The 20,841-nt window shown below is 43.7% G+C and overlaps 1 protein-coding gene across 4 annotated transcripts in view; it reads left to right on the top strand.

Annotated features, from left to right (window-relative positions):
* Nucleotides 1-20,841, top strand: part of LOC110498977 (cGMP-dependent protein kinase 1) — a 167,479-nt gene that overhangs the window by 29,704 nt on the left and 116,934 nt on the right. For all 4 annotated transcript variants that reach the window (XM_021575734.3, XM_021575733.3, XM_021575732.3 and 1 more), the window contains exon 2: nucleotides 6,472-6,638. In XM_021575734.3, the coding sequence (XP_021431409.1) occupies nucleotides 6,472-6,638 (167 nt within the window). The remainder of the gene's footprint in view (nucleotides 1-6,471; nucleotides 6,639-20,841) is intronic.

The raw sequence follows: 20,841 nt of genomic DNA, 5'->3' as shown, positions 1-20,841 counted from the left end.
GTCCGCCTCGGTGGCTTTCTCACCATGGCCACCCTTCTCAATGACCCCACTGGACAGAGGGGCGGCGGCTCGGGACAGGGGGGCGGCGGCTCGGGACAGGGGGGCGGCGGCTCGGGACAGAGGGGCGGCGGCTCTGGACAGAGGGGCGGCGGCTCTGGGCTGAGGGGCACTGGCGGCCCCTGGCTGACTGGCGGCACTGGCGGCCCCTGGCTGACTGGCGGCACTGGCGGCCCCTGGATGACTGGCGGCACTGGCGGCCCCTGGATGACTGGCGGCACTGGCGGCCCCTGGATGACTGGCGGCACCTGGCTTACTGGCGGCCCCTGGCTGACTGGCGGCACTGGCGGCCCCTGGCTGACGGGCGGCACTGGCGGCACTGGGCAGACGGGTGGCTCAGGCGGCGCTGGAGAGGAGGAAGGCTCTGGTAGCGCCGGAGAGACGGGAGACTCCGGCAGCGCTGGAGAGGAGGGAGCCCCTGTAAGGATGGGCCGGAGAGACAGCCTGGTACGGGGGGCTGCCACCGGAGGGCTGGTGCGTGGAGGTGGTGACGGATAGACCGGGCCGTGCAGGCGCACTGGAGCTCTTGAGCACCGAGCCTGCCCAACCTTACCCGGTTGAATGGTCCCGGTCGCCCTGCCAGTGCAGCGAGGTGGAATAGCCCGCACTGGGCTATGCAGGCGAACCGGGGACACGTGCGCAAGGTTGGTGCCATGTAAGCCGGCCCAAGGAGACGCACTGGCGGCCAGATGCGTAGAGCCGGCTTCATGGCACCCGCACTGGGGACACCGTGCGCACCACTGCATAACACGGTGCCTGCCCGGTCTCTCTAGCCCCCCCCCCGGTAAGCACAGGGAGTTTGCACAGGTCTCCTCCTACCCCACTGCTGCTGCTGCTCCTGCTGCTGCTTCTGTTGCTTCTCCTGCTGCTGCTTTTTCCATTGCCCGTTACCACGCCGCTTGGTCCTGTTGTGGTGGGTGATTCTGTAAGGGATTTCTTCCATTGACGGAGAGGCGGACCAAAGCGCAGCGTGGTTATTTTGACTCATGTTTTAATAAATCACTTCACATGAACAAACTAACAAAAAACAAGAACCGTGAAAACCCAAAACAGCCCTATCTGGTGCAAAACACAGAGACAGGAACAATCACCCACAAACACACAGTGAAACCCAGGCTACCTAAATATGATTCTCAATCAGAGACAACTAATGACACCTGCCTCTGATTGAGAACCATACTAGGCCGAAAGATAGAAATACCTAAATCATAGAAAAACAAACAGACTGCCCACCCCAACTCACGCCCTGACCATACTAAATAATGACAAAACAAAAGGAAATAAAGGTCAGAACGTGACACCGCGGCCACAGAATCCCCAAGATTTATTTTGGGGGGGGGGGGCACAAGGGGCTGTAGGTCGAGCCGAGGAGAGAGCCAGAGACCGTCGGGGAATCGATGGAGCTGTTGGAGGAGGTAGATCGGAGAGAGATGTTGGTTAGGTGTATTCTGCAGCGCATTCGCCTTGAAGAGCGTCTTCCCAGCCCGGTACGTCATGTGCCGGTTCCTCGCACTCGCCCTGAAGAGCGTGTCATCAGTCCGGTGAAACCTGTGCCGGCTCCACGCACCAGGCCTCCAGTGCGCCTCCCCAGCCCGATACGTCCTGTGCCGGATCCCTGCACTCTTCCACCAGTGCGTGTGTACAGGCCAGAGTCTCCAGCGATGGTTCACAGTCCAGAGTCACGCCCGTGTTTTAGGTCAGGGCGTGACTAGGGGGTGTTCTAGTCTTTACATTTCTATGTTGGTGTATTTTGTATGGTTCCCAATTAGAGGCAGCTGATTATCGTTGTCTCTAATTGGGGATCATACTTAAGTTGTCCATTGTTCCCACCTGCGTTGTGGGATATTGTTTTCAGTTAGTGTCTAAGTGCGCGCTGTACTGGGCTTTAGTTTTTTATTTTTTTATTTGTGGTCTTTGAAGTTTCACTTTGTAGTAAAGTATGTGGAACTCTACGCACGCTGCGCCTTGGTCCGCTCCTTTCGACGAACGTGACAGAGAAATAAGAATTTGTTCTTAACTGACTTGCTTAGTTAAACAAAGGTCCAATAATTGTTTTCAACTAGCAAGGAAATGTAGCCTAACAAAGCTGGAAGCTACCAGTATCCTCTTGCATTGTAATTTTTTTTTAAAATCATTCATGGACTGTTTTTTTGTAAACTGTAATTAACAGTAAAAAAAAAAATCTACATGCCGTGTTGCATTATTCAAGTGTGTTAACTTGTGTGCAGCATGATGCAGCCCTGACTCCCAGTGCAGGCTGAGTGGAGCAGGCACGGTGCACTCGCGCTATGAGGGGGACATCGGCTGCACTGATAGACAGACTTGATATGTAAGACACATTTTACAGAAGTACCAAAATAAACAAAAATTCCAGTACCGAACCTTGTTTGATGTTCTAGTATCGAAAAAGTACAGAAGTTTTGGTATACCGTGCAACACTAGGGCAGACTGTTTTCACACTCACTTTGACCACCAGACAACAGAAAGAGAAAGAAAACAGTTATGAGCTGAACATAACAGTATGCTAGTGGGAGGGAGGACAGTAGCAGGTAACCCAACTGGGGTTTGTTGCTGCTATGTTTTCCCATTGTAGCCAATTAAATTGCAGTAATTCCTTTTACCGATTTTTATTTATGTTTTTTTGTATTTCTGTTACCGATTTGGTAACAGAATTACAAGTTTTTATCACTTAATAATGAATAAACGAAATTGATAGGTCTACCTTTTCTTGTTACTTCTGTGAACTTTCATTGTCCTCCCTCATGGAGGGATTAGAACAATATTTTACTGAAGTTTACAGAACTTCTCCAAAACTAAATGTAAGTGTTGATATTGGTTGGCAGGCATCTTCAACATTATTATGTTTTGATGTATTTCTAATACCCTTTTAAGGCTGTTTATGGGAAACGTTTTCTAAGACCCCTTTTCCATTCCGTTTAACCAGAAATCAAAGCCGTAATTTATACCTCATTTCTAAGATGAAAAATGGTTCAAATGTTTCCCCAAAATATAGGCTCTTAGCTTTCCTTTGACACCCAGTTTGATTTGCTCTTATGAACCTCACATGTTGGTGGTCATGCGTCCTTTTACATGGAATTGTCCTGCTTCAGTCTGGAGAAAAATGCTATCCATTGTGGAAACACTTTTCTGTCCGAGCTCCTAAATGAAACTACGGTTGGACGGCATGGTGCAGGGGGGGTCATTGAGGACAAGAGTTTGATTCCTGCACCCGCCGTCCGAGGGTCCTATAAAGTCTGTAGTAATGCTGTCTATCCATCTGGCTGTGCTCCTAAAGGAGCATACTTTATCATTTTATGGGAACCGCTATGTTTACCTCTGGGCTCTGACAGGGACACGCTTTCTGAAGCAAAGGAAATGAAAAGCGAAACGAAGACACACAAACGCAACAGGTCAAACTGGAATCTATTGACTTTCAGTTAAAATATTACATGTGACACCAGTTACCATAGTCATGTCATTTTAATTTAACTAGGCAAGGCAGTTAAGAACAAATTCTTATTTACAATGATGTCCAAACCTGGACGACGCTGGGCCAATTGTGCTGCTCCCTATGCGACTCCCAATCACAGCCGGATGTGATACAGCCTGGAATCAAACCAGGGACTGTAGTGACACCTCTTGCACGGAGATGCAGTGCCTTAGGCCACTGGACCACTCCGAAGCCCTGTAATGTCCATCCAAGTTTGTCTAAGTTATGTTATATAAAAGACTCCAACCAAAGCCCCTCTTGTCTCCATCTGGCAATATATCGCATCAGTATTCCCCTGAAAAGCATGCCAGGACACCCTATTAATGCAGAATATCAAAGGCTCTGATTAATTTAAAGCAGCCTTATGAGTGGTATTTCTGTCCCTTCTCCCCAAACCCTCTTCAAAAGGACAGGCTGGCAGGTCACTAAGGGGGGTCGGTCCTCTGACACAAGCGACCACCTGGAGTTCAATACCTCCAAAGGAACTAATAGTTTCGCTCTCTCCTTTTATGCTTTTTCTCAGAATAATTTTTTGACTCGTTGGAGATGAGTCATTGTAGTTGAAAGGAGTATACTCCATGGATTTGCTGGGTCTATTTGGTTTCTTAAAGAAACATTTGACTTTTCTATCCGCTGATTTGTTCATTAAAGAAAGTTGTTGTAGAGACTTCGAATTTTGACATTCTTTGATGATTTGAGGAAGGATATACAGTGGGGTCCAGAATTATTGGATCCCTTGATAAAGATAAGGAAAAAAGACAAAAATAAAGAAATAATACAATTGCTGAGCTTATATTTATATTGTATGCAACATTATTTTATACTAATATAAATTTAGTTTAACATGTAATAAAATATGATCTCAAAAAGATGGGGGTGTATCTCCTATTTTCAATAATCCGTTACTTTCTCCTTGCGAGGATAACGACACAGCCTTTTTATAAAATGTTTTATGATATTGGAGAACACATTGGGAGGGATCTTTGACCATTCCTCCATACAGAATCTTTCCAGATCCTTGATGTCCTTGGTCTGCGCTTATGGACTGCCCCCTTCCATTCATACCACAGCTTTTCAATGGGGTTCAAGTCTGGAGACAGAGATGGCCGTTGCAAAATGTTGATTTTGCTGGCAATTAACCATTTCTTTCCTGGCAAAGGCAACCAGGTTTTTGTCTAAAATGTCCTTGTACTTGCTTCATGATGCCATTGACCACTGGCATACCACATGTGGGGGGGGCTTTTGTGGGCCCCCTCAAGGTCGGGCCCCTTCCCCAGATAGCATATGAACACATCACCGAATGCATCCCCCGGGGCAAAATGAGTTCAACACCCGGTCACAAGCCATGGTGAAAATGTTTAGAATTACCAGAAATTAGCTTTCAAAGTCGATAATTCTCTCAGCCTCATTACAAAATGTGTAAAATGGCATGAGAATAACTATATAACTGCATATGTTTCTCTCTGCCCCATGGCAATATGTGTAGAATTGCATGGATTTTTGCTTTAAAATGGCAGCATTTTCTCTCAGCCCCATGGTAAAATGTGTAGAATAGCATGAGATAGCTTAGACGTTTATTGTCATGACTCTTGTCCTGGAGACAGAACTGAGCGGTTTCCGCTAGATAGGCCAGCTGCAAAGTCAAAATTGGCTATATCGTAAACATTAATTTAAGGTTAGGCATTAGGATTAGCAGTGTGGTTAGAGTTAAAATAACGATTGTATTACTTTGTGGCTGTGCCAGCTAGTGACCACTACAGAGCTGCCTACAGTACACAAGTCAATGCAATTAATGCCAACCTGCATTTCAGTTGATGTATCCACCACCCACCTCCACTTCTAGCTAAAATCTACGCATGTGAATGTATACAGTAGGCTACAGCAGAATCATAAAATAACACATTTAAACTCTCAGTGCCCTGAATGTCCTATCTGACTGACACTGTGCTGTGTGTCTCTCTCGTCTGGGCTTCGTAGAAAAACAAAGCTATCAAAAGTGAATAGGAATTCAGAACCGGCTATGAACTTGTTATATCATTGTTAGGACAGACTGAGTACAGGGGGGCTTATTTTGAATCACAATACCCGTGTTCAAGTGGTGCCAGTGGCACAGTGCTAATGCCTTGTATCTGAGTGTGTCATCTCTCAGCTCTCTGTACCTCCGAAGGGCAACAGCACCAATCTACCAGCTCCACTAGGATTCACTGGAAACGATGCCCTATCGCAAACCATCCTCCCACATGAGACAACATAATATGATTTCCAATCCCAAAGAATAAGGCCATGTGATTTTTAAAGTGCCCACTCTCTCTATGATCAGCACAATAAATACGATGCATATGGCATAGTGAAGCCAAAGTACTTCTGAAGCTGGTCTTTTACAGCAAATTGTTGGATGAGGCACTTCTGGGTAGTCATAACAAGGCTTTTGAAGTAAAAATGCAGGGTAGTAGAAAGGCCATATAATCCAGCTTCCCAGCCTATAAAGGAGGGCTGGTGTGACAGATAACAACTGATTCACAGGCCGTAAGGTGGGGAGAAACAGTATGGTGATTTTTGCCTCAAATGACTGGTTATGCAGCACTTCTCTCCAATCTGGCCTTTAAGTGCCTTTCTTTTCCAAACCGTTGACTGGATGCTCACATAGCGTTATTTATTGATTGAAGTTTGTGGGCCTTTTTTTTTCTCAAATGGAAATATAGAAAAAGCTTCAGCACGCGAAAGCAGTCTGTCAAAACAGAACAGACGTTGAGCCACTCATTCTTGACGAGATTAGTTCATGTGAACAGTTCCATTTGCTAATCGTTCTCAATTCAGTGACTCCCCCCCCCCCCCCCCCCCCCCCCACACACACACACTTCATTCCAGCTTCAGGGACAGAACGTTAAACTTTGCTTACACATCTCTCTCCATTCAATTCACAGGTCCAAGGACTTAATCAAGGAGGCCATTCTTGACAACGACTTCATGAAGAACCTCGAGCTTTCTCAGATCCAGGAGATCGTTGACTCCATGTACCCAGTAGAATATGGCAAAGACAGCTGCATTATCAAAGAAGGAGATGTGGGCTCCTTGGTGTACGTGATGGAAGGTAAGGCATTTGTGCACGTCATGTTAACCTCCCATGTTGAAGACAACTCGAGCATGTAGAGTTGGAGTCCTCTCACATCTCGCAGAGGAAACCTTTTTTTTGTGCTCATGACTTCACTCGCTTAACAATAGACGTGACCCCTTGTTCTCTAGAATGCACTTTCCGTTTGAAAGATCCCCCCCCTATGTATCGACCCTCTGTTGTACCTGATGTCTAGTTAAAGAAAGAGCGGAATTAACCCAACAGGAAAGCCATGTGGTGTGTCTACTGTGGGATCTTCATGGTTAAGACCCTTCTGTTCTCATCCCTGTTATTCATCACCGGTTTAGTTAGGAGCAGATCTGGAAACAGTGATCGCCCGGCTTGACCCATAGATGCATTTCCAGGAACGTGAATAAATTCTCCTCTGCTGGGCTGTTGTCCACAACTTTGACTCCCTATGAGAAATAAGACATTCATGAAGGAATGGAGTGAATCCGTTGATGCCAGATGGAATAGAGTAGCATTTACCACGATTGATGTCAGCTGTTCCTGTCCTGTTTGTTGCAACACAGTCTCATAACCACTCTGAAATGTGATGTTATCTTATGTGGTGCTAGTTCCGCAGAACCAGAACAAAACATGGAGAATGGAGAGGGATTTGTGAAGTGTGTTATTGAAAGCTTTTTTTTTTTCGTGTCCATGTCTATGTATAGCCAAATGTCTAAAATGAACTGAAACAGTTATTAAGAGCAACTTCCGTTTGCACTTCTGGTCAATGTTGACTTTAGCCACAAGCAGTGTGTGTGTTTTTTGTTCCAAATTGCTTTTGTCCCAATATTAAAGGGTTCAGTAGTTCTAGAACATTGTCAGGAACTTGACTGAAAGATCCTGTTCTCAGAGGACCTGGGTAATTTTTTTTGGCAGGACATGCTGTCACTGTCTTGCCGTTGAAAACAAGACCTAAAAAGCCTGTTTACACCAGTTTCTTCCCAGCTCCTTGTCATTTCCTTGTAGCCTAACTTGATACCACAAGGAGCACTCCACTTTTAGTTGAATCTGATAACATGCTTTATGTACTTGACAGAAATGACTGAAAATTCATCTCCAGGTCTACTGAATGCCATGAGTGGTTCTGTGTCACTCTGTTACTGTGGCTCTGTATTCTACCGTGCTGTCGGGTGGTTCAGAGTGGTCCCGAGGAAGATGCTCAAGCTGATTTCCGTATTGGCTTGAGCTGTCATTGAGCCACACTCTGCCATTGATTATGAGTAAGCATGACAAATTCCCTAATCTGAGCACAGGTGCCCACCAGGGCCGAGCGAGAGATTAGCACGTAGGGATGCTGCCTCGATGTGGTTCAAGGTGTCCTCGTCGATGGAGCCATGAAGGATCTGGTAATGGGAAGAACATTTTATTCTTAGAGAAGTTATTCTCCCGTCTGATGGCATCTACCTTGAATGTGTCCCTCACCTCTACTCTATTCTGAATGTACACAATGGTAAAGTCTGAGGACAAGTTCGCTGACAAAAGTGAATTTCTTAAAAGTTAAATTAAAATGATAAAAAACGAATTTGTAGGAATATTGCATTCGTGTGAGGGTTCGGTGTAGGCGTTAACTTGTTGAGAGTGGCTTGCTGTGTTAGCAGCCTGGTTCATTTACTACTGATCGACTTACTTGTTTCCCACCAGGCGGTCTCTCTCTGCATGAGATGTGTTTTGTATCGACAGGTTCCGTACAGAAGACCCACTTCACTGTGAGATACCTTCTGGCAACATACTGTATTTATAGTTTGCAAGGGCCTATATAAGTCGAATACACGTTAAGTAATACCTATATTCATCCACAAGAAGAGCTTTTCTAGTTTGTGCATTTTTACTTTTCTTGTCTGGTAGTTTATGAGTCAATTGCAACCATCAAAAGCCAACAGATTATCGCCAGCTGATCTCTCATTAAACCATCAATACATGCTAAAATCACAGGCACAGCTGATCTCAATTGCAACAAACATTAGCCAGCAATTTACCACTCCCTTACGCGGATGTCGAGGTTATCTTTTTGTCTTGATTGCAGCCAACCAGGGGTTGGAACAGAAATCATTTTCTAATTGTTTTGTTCTGAACAGAACCTTTATTTTTTTGTTGTTGTCCCGTTTCACTGTTCCGACCAGCAAAATGAAGTTCTGAACCGGTTTGAACCCCCTAAAAGTACTGGTTTATATAGTTCTTTCTGTTCCTTCTTAAACCTCTGAAATCCATTTTTTCCCCCTTCATTTAGCTCAACATTAAATTACTTCACCAATCAGTGTGAATAGAGCAGCTCGCTATGGAGCGGAAAAGCGATTTAATCTGTATAAGAAAGTCATTAAGAACAAATTCAATTTTGTCGTAACAACATGGTTTAATCATAATGCCAGCCACAGTGTAGGGAGCGAGATGCAACTGAACTTTTGCGGGTGATAAGATAGCGAGAGAAGATGGAGGACACTTGGCTTTTAGCACTGGGCAGCTTGTTATGACATGCTTTATCTGAATTGGGCCCCACTGAATTATATTTAGAAAGAGTGACTTCTGTAAATCCAATGTGAAACGTGATAACTGTAATATCCTAACTAGCATTGAAAAAGTGAATCCATTCTTTTAAACATCTCTCCCTAATTTCTGAATCATGCTTGTAACTTCGTCAGTAAGCTACAGTAACCTATGCTTCAGAGGGGAGGGGCAGGTAGCCTGAACACACACACACACACACACACACACACACACACACACACACACACACACACACACACACACACACACACACACACTGGATAAGATTTCCAGCTGTCAGGCAGACACTGGAATAGGTTTCTGAGTGACAAGAGTGAGGGCTTTATATATGCACTTTGTTAGGATTTTGTGGGACTGGAAAAGAATATGCCTGGAATGTAAAATAACGTTATTATCCGGTTCCTATGTTTTAAAATAATGGTTCTGTCCCAGAACAGTATAGATCACTTAGTTTCCGGTTCTGTTCTTCAGATATTGTTTTCTGTTCTGTTCCCTGAACCGGTTCCAACCATTACAGCCAACATTTTTCGAGACTATTTTGCCCTCTGGTTGGTATTATCATCGGAACAACTTAGTCTGCTCATAAAGTAGGACTATCTATTTATCTATTTGACAATCGTATTTCCTCGTTTTCCACTGCAAATCTTCTGTGGCAATTACCAGACAAAACTAAATTAGATGGTGTAGCATACTCTTATTATTTTCTTCGGTACCAATTGATGTAGTCCATTAAATACAACTGTCTTTAAAATAAAATGGTCTGAGATGTTTTTTCTCCCCAAATTTGTGGTATCCAATTGGTAGTTACAGTCTTGTCTCATCGCTGCAACTCCCGTATGGACTCAGGAGAGGGAAAGGTTGAGAGCTGCTTCTTGACACTTGACACTTAACCCGGAAGCCAGCCACACCAATGTGTCGGAGGAAACACCTGGCAACCATGTCAGCGTGTGCTGCGCCCTGCCCGCCACAGGAGTCGCTAGTGCTCGATGGGACAAGGACATCCCTGCTGGCCAAACCCTCCCCAAACCCGGGCGACGCAGGGCCAATTGTGCGTCGCCCCATGGGTCTCCCAGTCACGGCCAGCTGCGACAGAGCCTGGACTCTAACCCAGAATGCTTGTGGCACAGCTAGCACTGCAGTGCCTTAGACCACTGTGCCACCCGGGAGGCCTGGAGATTACATATTAAGTCTAGGTGACTAAAAACAAGCATAATAAACTAGCAATGAGAGCATGTCGAATTTGGTGAACAAAACATATAATTGCTAATTTTCCTCATGAGAGTTATTAGATCGAATATAGGTTTCGTAATGGTTAGGTTGATACGAATGCACTGACATACAGTAAGTGGGTGCACGTGGCATTTCGGCAACTTGTCATACAGGACTCATCACGGATATAACTTGTTTTAGCATGGACATTGCCATTGAGGCCTTCCACTATTTTAAAGTAGTCAACTGGTGGGGATACCTATGACTTGGGAGCAATCAGCCAGCGGAGAAGAAGAAAATTGCGTCAATGGCGCTGCGCATGCTGTCACAGACACCAATGGCACAGATACAAAGATGAGTACTCTGTCTCTATGGCCTGTTGTTCACAAGTGTAGACCTTTACCACGAAATGCTTACTTACAAGCCCTTGAACAACAGCGCAGTTCAAGAAGAGTTAAGAAAATATTTACCAAATAAACAAAAGTTTTTAAAAAAGTTATAATTTTTTTATATACAGGGGGTACCGGTACCGAGTCAGGAGTGCGGGGGTACAGGTTAGTCGAGGTAAGTTGTACATGTAGGTAGGGGTGACGTGATGAAAATAAAGATAATAAACAGCGGTGTACAAAACAAATGGAGTGTGGTCAATGGTCAATGTAATAGGGGCCATTTGATTAATTGTTCAGCAGTCTTATGGCTTGGGAGTAGAAGCTGTTAAGGAGCCTTTGAGATAATATAGGTTTAGTGACAACACTAGAAAGTAATTTTCTGTGTCTCCTCTCACACAGCACAGTCACCAACCTAACATGATCTCATTGACATCTGCATAATGTCAAAACCCTAATTCGCTTTTCATCGTTTATTGAACTCATTAATGAGGTTAATGTTGAATAACTCATTGTGTGGGGATTGAAGGGTCTCTCTGAATACTCAACCTATCACATACATCCTTGATTAATTATGTATTTACCATGGACACACACCACCTCTGACATCTTCCTAGAGATGACAAGGGTCAAGGTTTAACACATGCGGTCTCTTCATTAGACTCTGTGGAGCAGAGAACAAGATTCAGCATCACTGCTGCTGTCAATTAATAATGACCTTGTCGCTATTGCTGAACGTTAATGGGAAGAAATACCCTGGCTAATGTGCCTGCTCTCCCAACAACTGCGATCTGGCTCTGGACACAAATAAATAACCAGGAAGAATTGAGAAACCCATTGATATTCTAACACAGCACAGATAGCTAAGTACGTGATTACTTCACTGAGGAGCGAAATGTGAATAGAGAGAATTTATGTGTGTGAGTGTTTGACACTTTTGGGCAGGGATAAACATTCTCAGTCTTTTCCAACATTTCCCAGTCTTCTCCATGGCCCCGTTAAACCCACAGATGGACTCCAAATATAATGTGAGATGTAAATGGGAAGAGAAAATGACCCGAATGAGATTCTGATGACGACAGAGTGCTATACTGTACTTGGGTGTTTTTTTAAAAGAGGATACGACCGTGAAAAACTCATCAATTCTGTTTTTGAAATGGGCACAAATGGAAATTGGCTCCGTCAGCCAACAAGTTACACTTTACAGTCATAAACCAAAATGCACCAAAGCTGTCTCAACATGGATTTGGTTGCATAGCAACCTGCTGGATTCTCACCCTTTGGCAACCCACATGAAATACTATACTACATACTGTAGTATCCCTTCATTATTAGTAGTACTTACTATAGAATGTTGTCGTATACTGTACAATACTCCAGTAATACTACAGTAAATACTACAGTAATATACGCAAAAACAATACAGTCCGCAAAAAACACTACACTTTTTAAATGATAGAAATGACTATATTTTTCAATACTACAGTCTGTGAAAACACTACAGTAAATCCTACAGCGTAGTACAGTCCACAGAAAAACGACAGTGTACTACAATCCACAAAACACTACATTAATTACTGTAGTATATGATACCATTTCCTTTTAGTATAGCATTTTTACTATAGTTAACTGTAAATACTACAGTATGCACTACAGTAAATACTATAGTGAATACAACAGTAAAGTCTGCAAAAACACTACTTGTTTATATACATCTACATTAATATACAAGATACCAGGTCTCAGACCTGGGATTTCATGCTATAGATCCAATGATCTGAGAGGGTTTGAGGTAAACAACTAAGGCTAATGCAATGAATGAATATATTGTATGGGCAACTGACAAATGTAACATTTATATACAGTGCCTTGCGAAAGTATTCGCCCCCCTTGAACTTTGCGACCTTTTGCCACATTTCAGGCTTCAAACATAAAGATATAAAACTGTATTTTTTTGTGAAGAATCAACAACAAGTGGGACACAATCATGAAGTGGAACGACATTTATTGGATATTTCAAACTTTTTTAACAAATCAAAAACTGAAAAATTGGGCGTGCAAAATTATTCAGCCCCTTTACTTTCAGTGCAGCAAACTCTCTCCAGAAGTTCAGTGAGGATCTCTGAATGATCCAATGTTGACCTAAATGACTAATGATGATAAATACAATCCACCTGTGTGTAATCAAGTCTCCGTATAAATGCACCTGCACTGTGATAGTCTCAGAGGTCCGTTAAAAGCGCAGAGAGCATCATGAAGAACAAGGAACACACCAGGCAGGTCCGAGATACTGTTGTGAAGAAGTTTAAAGCCGGATTTGGATACAAAAAGATTTCCCAAGCTTTAAACATCCCAAGGAGCACTGTGCAAGCGATAATATTGAAATGGAAGGAGTATCAGACCACTGCAAATCTACCAAGACCTGGCCGTCCCTCTAAACTTTCAGCTCATACAAGGAGAAGACTGATCAGAGATGCAGCCAAGAGGCCCATGATCACTCTGAATGAACTGCAGAGATCTGTTTAAAGTTTCCCACAAGCCACCTGGGAGACACAACAAACATGTGGAAGAAGGTGCTCTGGTCAGATGAAACCAAAATTGAACTTTTTGGCAACAATGCAAAACGTTATGTTTGGCGTAAAACCAACACAGCTGAACACACCATCCCCACTGTCAAACATGGTGGTGGCAGCATCATGGTTTGGGCCTGCTTTTCTTCAGCAGGGACAGGGAAGATGGTTAAAATTGATGGGAAGATGGATGGAGCCAAATACAGGACCATTCTGGAAGAAAACCTGATGGAGTCTGCAAAAGACCTGAGACTGGGACGGAGATTTGTCTTCCAACAAGACAATGATCCAAAACATAAAGCAAAATCTACAATGGAATGGTTCAAAAATAAACATATCCCCATATCCCCATGTATATATTTCTGTAAACGTCTCACAAAATATATTGTCATATTATAATTTAGAAACTATTTCAGAATAAATGCTAATTAATGATATATTGTAAGCAGCCATATTGCGATTCTCACTTGGCAACACTCCTTTTTGGGAACTGTCTATATAGAAGTTTCTGTAAAAAAATAAAAACACAAAAATAAATGAGATTGTTATTGTATTTTTTTGTGGGACAAAACTATATTGCATTTGGGAATGGCTAATTAAGCAATAAGGCACGAGGGGTGTGGTATATGGCCAATATACCACAGCCAAGGGCTGTTCTTATGCACAACGACGTATCACGGATTGCCTGGACACAGCCCTTAGCCGTGGTATATTGGCCATATACCACAAACCCCGAGGTGCCTTATTGCTATTATTAAATGGTTACCAATGTTCCTAGAGCAGTAAAAATACATGTTTTGTCATACCCTTGGTATATACCACGGCAGTCAGCCAATCAGCATTAAGGAACCACCCAGTTTATAATAGAAGTTATACCATGTTGACTGAAATGCTATGAAACAAGGTTTAAAGAGGGAATCTAGGATTCAAACAACAACAAAGCAGACCCTCCTCCACTTTTTCTGGTCAACAGCTATGGGCTGGAGCTGGAGAAAGGTAACCACTCTCAAATTCATCAACAGAACTATGGACACAATGATTGATCATTCGTGAAATCATGATATCATGTTTTGTACCAATCTCAGATGACCTTTTTAATTCCAGAGGGCAAACTTTGAAAGCTATTGAAGCAGATCTTAAGGCAATGTTTTCAACTCCAGGCCTTGAGTACCCTCAACAGTACGCATTTGTATTTGAGCCCCAGACAAGCATACCTGATTGAACTTGTCAACTAATGGCTATGTTAGTAGAATGACGTTGGAGGGGATGGCTGACGTTTTACGTGCTCCTAACCAACTGCAATTTTGTTAGTTCTTTCATGTTTTTTGTAACTTCTTTTTTTACTTATTTTGTACATAATGTTGCTGCTACCGTCTCTTATGACCAAAAATAATTTCTGGACATCAGAACAGCGATTACCCACCTTGAACTGGAAGAATAATTTTTCTTTAACGAGTTCGATGCGAAGGATATACTGCTTTCTCGGGAACGGGCCCAAATATCTGTCATTTGCGTGAAAAAGAGATGGATCACATCAGGGGAACGGGTACTGTCAGGGATTCCCCTGATACTGCTGCTCATTCCGTGCACCAGCTCCGGAGGTATACGTCACTGGCGTCTAGGCGTCACTGAACTGTTTTATTACGCACACCTGGTTCCCATTCCCCCTGATTAGTAATTGTATGCATGTGCCCTCTGTTCACCATTGTCTGGTCGGTTATTGTTCCCATGTCCGTTGGTCTTGTGAGTACCTGTGCTTTGTGGTTTCGGCTTTCGTGCTGCGTGTATTGTGTACTCATTATTACAGGTCTCATCCCATGTATTGTTATTACGGGTCTCGTCCCGTGTATTTATTAGAGGTTTAACCTCGCTCTTTTGTTTGTGTTACATCCCTATGTTTTTGTATATGTGTTTGTTTTGGGCTTCGTCCCTGTGCCTTTCGTGACATGTTGTATTTTGGGTGGAGTATTAAAACCAGCTATTAGTATTCCTGCGCCTGTCTCCAATAATTGATACCACATGACAATAAGGCCATAAGCAAACAAGAAAATGCTCATCCAGAAGTGGCGCTCCTAGTGGATAGGGACTTTAATGCAGGCAAACTTAAATCCGTTTTACCTCATTTTTACCAGCATGTCACCAGAGGAAAAAAATCTCTAGACCACCTTTACTCCACACAGAGATGCATACAAAGCTCTCCCCCGCCCTCCATTTGGCAAATCTGACCATAATTCTATCCTCTATCCTGATTCCTGCCTACAAGCTAAAACTAAAGCAGGAAGTACCAGTGACTCGCTCAATACGGAAGTGGTCAGCTGCAGGACTGCTTGCAGAGGCAGGAATATGTTCCAGTATTCATCAAATGGCATTGATGAACACCTCAGTCATCGGCTTCATCAATAAGTGCATCTACGACATCGTCCCCACAGTGACCGTATGTACATATCCCAACCAGAAGCCATGGATTACAGGCAACATCCGCATTGAGCTAAAGGCTAGAGCTGCCGCTTTCAAGGAGCTGGACACTAATCCGAACGCTAATAAGAAATCCCACTATGCCATCAGACGAACCATCAAACAAGCAAAGGGTCAATGCAGGATTAAGATTGAATCCTACTACACCGGCTCTGACTGTTTTCGGATGTGGCAGGGCTTGAAAACTATTACGGACTACAAAGGAAAACCCAGCCACGAGCTGCCCAGTGACGAGAGCCTACCAGATGAGCTAAATGCCTTTTATGCTCGCTTCGAGACATGCAACACTGAAGCATGCATGAGAGCACAAGCTTTTCCGGATGACTGTGTGATCACACTCTCCATAGCCAATGTGAGTAAGACCTTTAAACAGGTCAACATTCACAAGGCCGCAGGTCCAGACAGATTACCAGGTAGTGTACTGGCAAGTGTCTTCACTGGGCCTCCTGGGTGGCGCAGTGGCTAAGGGCGCTGTCCTGCAGCGCCAGCTGTGCCATCAGAGACTCTGGGTGCGCGCCCAGGCTCTGTCGTAACCGGCCGCGACCAGGAGGTCCATGGGGCGACGCACAATTGGCCTAGCGTCGTCCGGGTTAGGGAGGGCTTGGTCGGTAGGGATGTCCTTGTCTCATCGCGCACCAGCGACTCCTGTGGCGGGCCGGGCGCAGTGCGCGCTAACCAAGGTTGCCAGGTGCACAGTGTTTCCTCCGACACATTGGTGCGGCTGGCTTCCGGGTTGGATGCCCGCTGTGTTAAGAAGCAGTGCGGCTAGGTTGGGTTGTGTATCGGAGGACGCATGACTTTCAACCTTCGTCTCTCCCGAGCCCGTACAGGAGTTGTAGCGATGAGACAAGATAGTAGCTACTACAACAATTGGACACCACGAAATTGGGGAGAAAAAGGGGTAAAAATGAAAAAAAATAAAAGATAGTGTCTTCACTGACATTTTGAAACTATCCTTGACTGAGTCTGTAATACCAACATGTTTCAAGCAGACCACCAAAGTCCCTGTGCCCAAGAACGCTAAGGAAACCTGCCTAAATGACTACCGACCTGTAGTACTCACGTCTGTAGCCATGAAGTGCTTTGAGCAGCTGGTCATGGCTCACATCTACACCATTATCCCAGAAACCCTAGACCCACTCCAATTTGCATTACCCCCCCAGCAGATCCATAGATGATGCAATCTCTATTGCACTCCACACTGCCCTTTCCCATCTGGACAAAAGGAACACCTACGTGAGAATGCTATTCATTGACTAGCTCAACACCATAGTGCCTTCAAAGCTCATCACTGAGCTAAGAACCCTGGGACTAAAGACCTCCCTCTGCAACTGGATCCTGGACTTCCTGATGGGCCGCCTCCCAAGTGGTAAGGGTAGTTAACAACACATCTGCCACGCTGATCCTCAACACAGGAGCCCCTCGGGGGTGTGTGCTCGGTCCCCTCCTGTACTCACTGTTCATTCATGACTGCATGACCAGGCATGACTCCAACACCATCATTAAGTTTGCCGACGACAAAACAGTGGTAGGCCTGATCACCAACAACGATGAGACAGCCTATAGGGAAGAGGTCAGAGACCTGGCCGTGTGGTGCCAGGATAACAACCTCTCCCTCAACGTGATCAAGACAAAGGAGATGATTGTGGACTACAGGAAAAGGAGGACCGAGCACACCCCTATTCTCATCGACAGGGCTGTAGTGGAGCAGGTTGAGAGCTTCAAGTTCCTTGGCATCCACATCGCCAACAAACTAACATGGTCCAAGACAGTTGTGAAGAGGGCACGACAAAGCCTATTCCCCCTCAGGAGACTGAAAATATTTAGCATGGGTCTTCAGATCCTCAAAATGTTCTACAGCCGCACCATCGAGAGCACTGGTTGCTGCCTGGTATGGCAACTGCTCGGCCTCTGACCGCAAGGCACTACAGAGGGTAGTGCATATGGCCCAGTAGATCACTGGGGCCAAGCTTCCTGCCATCCAGAACCTCTATACCAGAAGGTGTCAGAGGAAGGCCCTAAAAAGTGTCAAATACTCCAGCCACCCTAGTCATAGAATGATCTCTCTGCTACCGCACGGCTCTTTAACTCTACCTACATGTACATTTTACCTCAATTACTCAACGAACTTTTGCCCCCGCACATTGACTCTGTACCGGTACCCCCTGTATATAGCTTCGCTACTGTTATTTTACTGCTGCTCTTTAATTATTTGTTATTTCAATTTTTTATTTATCAATTTTTTTAACTTATTGCTTATTTTTCTTAAAACTGCATTGTTGGTTAAGGGCTTACAAGTAAGCATTTCACTGTAAGGTCTACACCTGTTGTATACGGCGCATGTGACAAATAAAATGTGATATCTTGGAAATATAACTTCGCTCTGTGCTTCTCTGAGCATGCAATTCGTAGCCTATAGCCTAAAGACTATGGATAATTTTATTGTGACCATGCTAAATAGCCTATAGACACACTTGATATTGCGCACCCAGCGGAGAATCAGAGATGAGGGGTGGCATCGGGCACACATCAATATATAGCCTAATTAGAAAGTAATTCTAGAACACTGAGAAATATTGACTTTTTATCAATTACAAATTACAGGAACCTCCCCTGGACTAGATTGAAACAAATACTAAACCCTCCCCTTGACTGAAATTGAAAAATCAACCTGTTTTGACAGGTCAAACGTGTAAAAACGTGTAATGCTGTGTGATAAATTGAAATGGTGCCAAACGGGGGAGAACATGTGCTGTAAAAAGATTTCTATTATTATTAACATGTCACATCAGTTACCCGTATAAATATTTTTTTTTTAAGTATTTGCTATTAGAGTAGTGACTACTAGGACAGCTGCCAGGTGATGCAATTTTCTAGACTGAGGACCACACACACACCTGAATTGGCCAGGTGCTATGCAGGTTGGCAGTTGAAACACATCTGCTCCAATGCAAATGATTCATTAAAAGTTTACAGCCAATGGTGTTTTGGCAGTTAGCTGATAAAGAAACAGTGTGTGACAAATGCAGCTTGTCAGCTGACAAAAGCAGGTTGTTACTTTTAATGAATCATTGGCGTTGGAGTAAGCATGCCAGACTCGACTTTTGCAATCTGATGTAAGCCAGAGAGAAACGTATTTTGCCTTAAAGGGCCAATTTATTTCTGATATTTCCACACTATTAGCTCGAAATAACACTCTGAAATCGTGAAAATTATGATTCTGCCCTTTTAGTGTAAGAGCTTTTTTTTTTAATACTTGAATTTCAGCCTGTTTTGACCTACAGCAAGACATCACAATCTGATTTGATTATTCTGAGCAATGACCAGTCAGCTTTTATTTGCATAATGTAGTATCCTCCTACTAGACGATCCTATTCGCCAATCAGATCAGACCGAGCATTTCAATGGTAAAATGAGGCTCGGGGAAATAAATGGTAAACATATATTTGGAGTTATTGTCATGAAATAAACACACACAGTGATTTATTAGACATACAGTGATGACTTAAAAATAAAAAGATTGCACAGGGGCTTAAACAAGAAAAGCACACCTCCCTTACCTTACCCTCCACTCTACCCCTTCTCTACCTTCGCCTCTCTTCTCCTCTCCATCTCCCTCTCCTCTCCAGTCTTCATGACATGCTGCTTGACTGTCTGCTAAGTCTCATGTTGTATTCCTTGTCTTAGATGCGTGTCCTTTGTCTCTTTCGTTAAGTAGAGAGCAGCTCCTGTAGGGGGACTTTTCAGAATAATAAGGACTTGATTGATGTGTGCTGATTCCCAAAACGGGGCATGTCGTAAGAGCATGACATTGGGAGTACCATCGTATTAGCAACAGGTGACATATCAAAGGGGACATCCACCTTACTTTATCAGCTTAACATAGACGACATGTGACCTTGAATTCCTTAGAAAGACAGCTTGGATGAAGACACCCTGGTTCACTGGCCTGTAGGACAGTGAAAATGAAATGGGGTTTTTAGAGAGGCAAAACCCACTAAAATGTTATCTTTGAAGTAAACAGTTCCACTCTTAAGAATTCCATCCTTGCCTAGTAATTGGCAACTATTACCATATAAATTACAATGTTCTGCTATTGCCCAACTCACACTGTACCATTGTATACAAGTTAGAATATTTTGTCATTTATGTGCAAATTAGCCCTGTCCAGGAGAGAAGACATAGAAGACTGCACACATTATGTGCGCAGATGTGAATAGCTCAGTTAATGGATATACTTTATATTTTGGGCTCCTGAGTGGCGCAGCGGTGAACTACAGACAATTACAACTACAACTACAGTTCAATTCCAGGCTGTATAGCAACCGGCCTTGATTGGGAGTCCCATAGGGCGGCACACAATTGGCCCAGCGTCATCCATGTTAGAATTTGTTCTGGGTAGGCCGTCATTGTAAATAAGAATTTGTTCTTAATTTACTTGCCTAGTTAAATAAAGGTTCAATAAAAAATAAAATAAATATACAGTGCATTTGGAATGTATTCAGACCCATTGACTTTTTCCACATTTTGTTGTTACAGCATTATTCTAAAATTGATTCAATTAATGTTTTTCTACAATGGGGTATTGTCTACAAACAATACCCCATAATGACAAAGCGAACACAGGTTTTTAGAAAATTAGCAAAGGTATTAAAAATACAGAACATAAATACTTTATTTACGTAAGTGTCCAGACCCTTTGCTGTGACACTCGAAATTGAGCTCAGGTGCATCCTGTTTCCATTGATCATTGTTGAGATGTCACTAAAACTTGATTGGAGTCCACCTGTGGTAAATTCAACTGATTGGACATGATTTGGAAAGGCACCCACCTATATAAGGTCCCACATTTGACAGTGCATGTCAGAGCAAAAACCAAGCCAGGAAGTCAAAGAAATTGTCTGTAGAGCTCCAAGACAGTATTGTGTCGAGGCACAGATCTGTGGAAGGGTACCAAAACATTTCTGTAACATTGAAGGTCGCAAAGAACACATTGGCCTCCGTCATTCTTAAATGGAAGAAGTTTGGAAC

Source organism: Oncorhynchus mykiss, chromosome 20 (genome assembly GCF_057628025.1).
Source record: "Oncorhynchus mykiss isolate SJ-2025 chromosome 20, ASM5762802v1, whole genome shotgun sequence".
NCBI classification, from domain to species: domain Eukaryota; kingdom Metazoa; phylum Chordata; class Actinopteri; order Salmoniformes; family Salmonidae; genus Oncorhynchus; species Oncorhynchus mykiss.
Note: the sequence above shows the minus strand (reverse complement) of the source record. Positions and strands in the feature narration are given on the sequence as shown.